Source organism: Suricata suricatta, chromosome 3, assembly GCF_006229205.1.
Source record: "Suricata suricatta isolate VVHF042 chromosome 3, meerkat_22Aug2017_6uvM2_HiC, whole genome shotgun sequence".
Lineage (NCBI taxonomy): Eukaryota > Metazoa > Chordata > Mammalia > Carnivora > Herpestidae > Suricata > Suricata suricatta.
In genome coordinates, this window is record NC_043702.1 from 112,233,761 (window position 1) to 112,241,282 (window position 7,522).

The window sequence follows — 7,522 nt, forward strand, 5'->3', positions numbered from 1 at the left end:
GCATTGGCGCCCGCGGGGGGGCGGGGGGGAGGGGCCCCTCCCGGGCCGGTGCAGTTGCCGGGAGGCCCCGGGGGCTAGCGCGCCACGGCGTCGGGGAAGCGGTGGCGGCCACCCTCCTCCCGCGGGCTGCTTCTTACGACTTTTCTTTTGTTGTTGCCGTGACCCGGGTCTGTTTTCTCGTCTGTTGTTGAAGGTGTTTTCCTGCCGCACCGGCTCTCCGCCCTCCTCCTCCTTCCCTGTGGTTTAACCTTCCTCTTTCCCCGTGTTTTATGCACGGCCAGCTATGTGGACATTTGCATTTCAGACCCCCCCCCCGCACCCTCACTCCCACCTCTTGTTAAAACAAAAACCCAACCTCACAAAACCTCCCAGGACCCCGCGGTAGCAAGACGTGAAGGGCTTGATTTGTGGGGTGGGAGTCGCTGGCCCATTGCGGTGCTTGGGACTCATTAAACTGTCACTCACCCCCCACCCCACTGGGTAAATGGGGTGATTAATGTCTGGTATATTGGAATGGGGCGAGGGCAATTGTGGAAAAGAGGTTGTTCGGCTGAGAAGGAATTTAGTTGCGAAGGGTGCCTCCTGGAAGAGGCGTTCGTCATTCTGTCATTCCCGCGAAGTTAGAGAAAGTTAGGTTTGTGACTTTGGCAGAGCGAGAAGCACAGGACTGAGACGTTGGGTTTTGTTACTCGTTAACTCTGCCGCGGGTTCCTAATGAGAACGGAGTGCTGATCACCGGGCAGAGAGCTGCGACACTTGTGCCTCAAGGCCTTTTCTGCTCGTCACCCTCCCCGGAGTCCGTGGAGATGGATCAGACATGCACAGATGTCGCAGCACCTTGCAGGGCACTGGTCGGCCCAGCCTGGGTTACCTTACGATTTCATCAGCCATTAGTAAAGACCCACAATGTCTAGCTAAAAAGTTCCCAAACTTCCTCGACCTGCTGCCCCCACCCCCCACCTCTTTTCTGAAAGGTTTTCTTGTGATCATAAAACATTACAGAGTGACCCCAAAAAGAGATTGTTATGGAACACATCAAGGGGAAGATAAAGTTCTGCTTTTTCTGAGCCGGGAGGCGGGTCAGACACGCAGGTGCAGCGTTCATGTTAAGTGCAGTAGCAGGTTGTGTTCGTTTATTAATTTGTCTCCTTGAACCAAGTACTTTCCAGGATTTCAGAAAGTGCAGTTTCCCCTTGTTGATACTGAGACTTGAAATTTGCATGAACTGGCAAGTCTGAGAAATTTCACCCAGAGGCAGCTGGAGATAAATAGTTAAATAAGAGTGGACTAAGAAGGTGAACCAAGCTGGAGTGATAGTTGCAAGGAGTCTTTACCCCCTTCTGAGACGTGTATGCCATGATCTCGGCAGGGGGGAAAAAAAAGAAAAATGAAAGTACCGTAATAATGTTGAAATGGGACTGGAGATGTCAATTGGGTTGGTTTAAAAATATCCCTAAGCTGCCTTTGAAACTGAACGTTGGAGTTGAATAAAAGTGAATCTGGATTTCCTGAATAGCACCGGGGCTTGAGTGTGCTGTCAGTATGCAAGCCAGTCCACCAACTTAAGACAGAAGTGTTGCTATTCCATAAATACAGTAGAACTCCATATGCTGAGTTTTTCAATTTCTTCTGTTAGAAAGTTTGGGGGAAAAAAAGGGAGACTTTGAAGTATTTTGTTTATACTAACAGAAGAGAAAAGTTCTCCTAAGAAAAAGCTGGTGGCAGGAGTGTAGAGGAGTAGCATATGGCATTAAAAGGAGCACAGCTGGAGGTAGCATTTCCATCTGAACATGATGTCAGAGCAGCTGACAGCCTGCCATCCCTCAGCCTTTTATTCTAACACACAGACAGGGAGTTAGTGTGTGCGGATCTGTGGTGGAGAAGGTATCTCGTTCCTCTCCAACATCATCTCCACTTTGCATCTGTCTCTCTTAGTCTGCTTTTTTTCCACCGATGTAAGAGACCGGGAGCCAGCGAGACTCCGAGGAAAGGACTTAATCAGGTTTATGTGTCCTAAAGGTAGGAGGAGCAAGAGATTAGACCGAGCATATTTCTGTTGTGGTGTTTTGTTTATTTAATTAAAAAAATCACATTATGTTTCTAACCCAGTTTAGGAATATTATGAAGTCGAGGATTAAGTGAACATCTTGTTGGAGTTGAAAGTCTTGGGCTCGTTTAGTTTTAATTTTTATCCCTTTTGCTCAAGCAAGTAAATAACTTCTATACACAGAAATATTTTAAGTTTTGAAATGTGAAGAAAGGCTTTGAAATGCTGCTTTTTGAGATCACTTGGGATTAGAATGCTTTTTTCTGTTGTTCACTGCTCTTTAGACTCCTTTTGCTTTTGGGGTAGTGAGGGGAGAGAAATAGTAAACTGCCTGGAATCCAGCATTCAAACTTATATGAGATTATTCTAGTTAAGCTAGATTGTTGTGTAATTAATTCCACCATGAAACTTTATTCTTCAAAACATGCAGCAGCACTACTGAAACATACAGCTGTCAGTGCTTTTGAAACCGAAGGCTTTTTAAAAGGGGGGGAACTTTGGTCCCCAGGAGAATAGTTTGACTGCTTTTTTCATTTCTCTTTCAGATATATATTTAAGAGATCTTTTAATTCGGCATAACAATAATTATTTGCGGGAGTTTCTGTGTTTGCGACTAATTTAGAACTTGTAGCTCTGAGCTGCCTGAATTGGCCAGACAGTGTAATCGCACCCCTCCATTCTTAATCTCTTTATCTGGGCAGCAGCTGCCATATGGCCACAGTCAGCTGGATCAGATGTTTATGAGCTTCCTTCTTCGTCCCTCTCTGTCCTGTCAGCCTCCTAATTTGATCACGGCTACCTTGTGAGCTGCCCTCCAATCTTTATTTTTAGCCCTCTCAAGGATTAGGATTGATGTTAGCTGTGGAGCACTTAGAGTGATTGTGTTGTAAATCTTGGTTTATTCTAGCAGGGGCGCCAGGCGGAAGGTATTTGGGGGCCAGGATGAAAGTTTGAGCCCGTGTGGGGCAAAGTGTAGAAAAAGCAGGGGGGAATTTCTGAATGTTAAATTGCCATGTATGCGCTCCCCAAATGCACTTTCTGGGCTGGTTGATGTGGAACATTGCTTCTGGTCACAGGAAAGGAGAAGTCGCGTTTTCTTGATTTCCTTTCTTTTTTTCTAAGGAGTTGAATTTTGTAGTTGAATTTTGACCCTTTGCTCCCCCTCTATTTCACCCTCCACCAGAAAACAAGGGCACGGAGGCATATTTGAAAGAATAGAAGCTAGTGGGCGAACAAAATATATCAAGTTTTGTTGAAACAAAGTATTTTCTGTTGAATGAGGTAAGGCAGAGTCAGAAAAAAATAGCTTCTCTTTTTCTAGCAAGGTTTTTTTTTTTTTTGATGGGGGGAGGATGTTGAACCTGTAAAGCTTTGGAGTTGCATTTGAATACAGTACGCCTTTATTTAAAAGTTTGAAATCATTTTAATATGGAATTCATTTGCTTTGCAATGGATCAGAGTTTAGATAAGAATTTTCAGAGTGAAGGGAAGCCCTTCTGGCTCCTCAGATCCTAGATGTAGAGTTTTTACAAAGGAATACTACTTTTTTCCCCCTCCATTCACTTAAAAAATATTTGAATTTGTTCATAGTAAAGATGATCTTTTCCATCTGTTGGGGTAGTTCTTTCTGATCTTCTCGTGTGCTCTACCTGCAAATCCTAAGGCATTAACATCTGTTTTTATACACAGGGCTTTTGTTGTTGTAACACTCTGACTTTAAAAGTGAGTTGTTTGCTAATTTCTAGGCTAATTATGCGATTTCATTTTTTCCCCCTTGATTCAGCCTCTGTGTGTGTGTGTGAGAGAGAGAGAGAGAGAGAGAGAGAAAATTGTGCCGTCATGTAATCAAAAAGTAATGAAATAAAAAGGATAGTTGAACAAGTTTTCTGAATCTTCCAGAATGCGGGACTTCTCTTTGTTCGTTCTCCGAGCTGTTTGTAGGTTTCGGAGGACATAATTTGCTGAGTAGGTTCACTTCTCCTGAAAGAGATGTAAATTCCCATTCTTAGTAAGAGCCTGTAGTGAATCGAAGGCTTTTAAAAACTTGCCCGAAAGTTCCGGGAAGGTGGGGATGCCTCAGGGACTGTTTGGTGGCTGGGGTGAGGAAGTTGGGAAAGGGTATGGTTTTGTTTTGTGTTTTTTCTTCTCCTCGCCTTTGGGTTTGGTGCTCAGTCCTTGGGTCAGGAGCCTGATTAAAATGCAGGGACGGGCAGCTCCGTGGCCCAAGCCCCCGAATCACTGTCATTATCTTCCTTTCTTGGTGGGGGGGGGGGGTCATCAGGGGCAGCAGCGAGTGAGTTGTTCCCAAGCCGGCTCTCATGAGGACTGTCTCTCTCCTCCAGGTTATGAAGACAGCATGGAGTTCCCAGACCACAGCAGACATTTGCTGCAGTGTCTGAGCGAGCAGAGGCACCAGGGCTTCCTTTGTGACTGCACCGTCCTGGTGGGCGATGCCCAGTTCCGCGCTCACCGGGCCGTGCTGGCGTCGTGCAGCATGTACTTCCACCTCTTTTACAAGGACCAGCTGGACAAAAGGGACATTGTTCATCTGAACAGTGACATTGTCACCGCCCCGGCCTTCGCGCTCCTGCTCGAATTCATGTACGAAGGGAAACTCCAGTTCAAAGACCTGCCCATCGAAGACGTGCTCGCGGCTGCCAGCTACCTGCACATGTACGACATCGTCAAAGTGTGCAAGAAGAAGCTCAAGGAGAAGGCCACCACCGAGGCGGACAGCACCAAGAAGGAGGAGGATGCCTCCAGCTGCTCGGACAAAGTCGAGAGCCTCTCAGATGGCAGCAGCCACATGGCAGGCGACCTGCCCAGCGATGAGGATGACGGGGAGGACGACAAGCTGACCCTCCTACCCGGCAAAAGGGACCTGGCGGCCGAGCCGGGCCACGTGTGGATGCGCCTGCCCTCGGACTCGGCGGGCCTGCCACCCCCGGCCGGCGGGGACGCAGAGCCTCATGCCGCCGCGGCCGCCGGCAAGACAGTGGCCAGCCCCTGCAGCTCCGCAGAGTCTCTGTCCCAGAGGTCTGTCGCCTCCGTGAGGGATTCGGCAGATGTTGACTGTGTGCTGGACCTGTCTGTCAAGTCCAGCCTGTCAGGCGTTGAGAATCTGAACAGCTCTTATTTCTCTTCACAGGACGTGCTGAGAAGCAACCTGGTGCAGGTGAAGGTGGAGAAAGAGGCCCCGTGTGAGGAGGGCGAGGTGGGCGCTAGTGACTATGACATGGAGCCCGGCGCCACCGCGAAAGAGGGCGGGGGCGCCGCGGCCCGCGGGCCGTACGAGCCGGCGCACCTGGCCCCGCTGCGGGAGGACTCGGTGTTGCGGGAGCTGGAGCGCGAGGACAAGGCCAGCGACGACGAGATGCTGAGCCCGGAACACGAGCGTGGCCCGGCCGAGGCGGCCGTGGACAGCGGCCTCCTGCCCTACGTGTCCAACCTGCTGAGCCCGGCCGGCCAGATCTTCATGTGCCCGCTGTGCAACAAGGTCTTCCCGAGCCCGCACGTGCTGCAGCTGCACCTGAGCACGCACTTCCGAGAGCAGGACGGGCTGCGAGGCAAGCCGGCCGCCGACGTCAACGTGCCCACCTGCTCGCTGTGTGGCAAGACCTTCTCGTGCATGTACACGCTCAAGCGCCACGAGCGGACCCACTCGGGCGAGAAGCCCTACACGTGCACGCAGTGCGGCAAGAGCTTCCAGTACTCGCACAACCTGAGCCGCCACGCCGTGGTGCACACGCGCGAGAAGCCGCACGCCTGCAAGTGGTGCGAGCGCAGGTTCACGCAGTCGGGGGACCTGTACAGACACATCCGCAAGTTCCACTGTGAGTTGGTGAACTCGTTGTCCGTCAAAAGCGAGGCCCTGAGCCTGCCCGCGGTCAGAGACTGGACCTTAGAAGATAGCTCCCAAGAACTCTGGAAATGATTTTTCTATCTCCTCCCCCGCGCTCTATAAATAATATATATATACCGACCCCGTCCTATATACACGCATAGATCTCTATCTAGCCGCGGTACGGTCTAAAAGCAGCCTTGTTTCCTGCAACGACACACTGTCGGGGCGTTGACTCGGTTTTGCACTTTAGAGTAGCATGAGACTCTCGCTCACTTCGCGTTCTGGTGAAAGAGACCCGGGAGCAGGTCGGAGACTAGAGAGGGGCCTTTTCTTCCGAGGGGGGCAGGGGGAAGAAGCCAATAAGAACCTTGGAAACAGGTCGTCCTATCACAAGATGCTTTCACTGGGCTTCGTTTTGTCGACACTGCATTGTCTTCTGAGCTCTCGCTCGCTCGCTCTCTCTCGCTCTCGCTCTCTCTCCCTCTCCCCACTTTGTTTTTGTTTTGTTTCTTTTCAGAGTAGAGATCCCCTCCAGTTTTATTAGCCTCTACTATATGTCACAAATTGCATGAATCTTTTCTGGCTGTTGGAAACCTGAATGCTTTTAGACCCAAATTGGGGAGATTTCTGAGATGCTGGATTATCTATTTTTTAAACAAGCAGTTGACTTAAAACTTTCTGTGGCAACTTCTGGTTTTTCTGACGGTTCCCAATGAGAGGAATGCGGGAAGTACACTGGGCTCACTGGGACGCTGTCTTTGTGAAGGTTTGCTTGGGATGCAAAAGGATATTGCAGCTTCAGCAGTGTTGAACTGTGTGTTGAAAAATGTGAATTACTGTTCTTGTATACTGTAATTGATTACACGGGCTGGGGGGGTGTCAAAGAACTTGACAGGTTGTGTTGATGCTCTTAGTTGAGTCTTGAAAAGTAAATATTAACGCTACAGAAATGCATGAGTTTCAATATATTTTTTGTCTTTGTTTGCATTGTATAACTTTAACGAGTGAGTTTAAAATTATTTAATTTCCTTAGAAAAACAAAATAGCACCGTTTGGGGAAAAAAACCTGGTGTTATGAAGAACGTAAATGCACTGTTTTTATTTTTATTTTATATAATTTAAATTGACTTTCCCACTGTCTTTAAGTTGAAACTGTTAAGCTGAATAAAAACTTAAGCTGCAAATTGATAACTTCGCTACATAACAAGGAAAATACAAATGTTTACAAACGGCTTAAAGATTTGCATGTGCAGTGTTCATTTATAACACACTTCTGATTGCACAGAACCCATGCCAGCTCAAAGTTTAGGGGTACACATTTACCCAGTTGGGCGTTTTTAGAATAACTACTGCACAAATTGACAATAGGTCATTCTTTTTTTTTTTGGCTCCCCTTTTCTTTTTCTCCCCTTTTTCCTTAACCCTCCCTCCCTCCCCCCCTTCATCATCCCTCCCCCCCCAAGCCCCCCCCCCCCAAACTCATGAAAAGATTCTATGGACTGAAAAAGCCCCGGGCTGAAAGGACTGGCCGGCCCTGATTGACATGGGGAAGGTGGGGAGAGGGGGTTAGTAGACTATGTGTATGGTGCAGCTCAGGCTGCCGCAGCCCGACGTGGGGTTTTAATGACCAG

The 7,522-nt window shown here is 48.7% G+C and overlaps 1 protein-coding gene across 1 annotated transcript; it reads left to right on the forward strand.

The window, feature by feature from the left end:
- Positions 1-90: 90 nt before the first annotated feature.
- Positions 91-7,129, forward strand: ZBTB18 (zinc finger and BTB domain containing 18). Its single transcript, XM_029934848.1, has 2 exons — positions 91-2,019; positions 4,390-7,129. Exons 1-2 carry the CDS (start codon positions 2,007-2,009, stop codon positions 5,979-5,981), a joined length of 1,605 nt encoding a protein of 534 aa, XP_029790708.1. The 5' UTR covers positions 91-2,006; the 3' UTR covers positions 5,982-7,129.
- Positions 7,130-7,522: the final 393 nt, after the last annotated feature.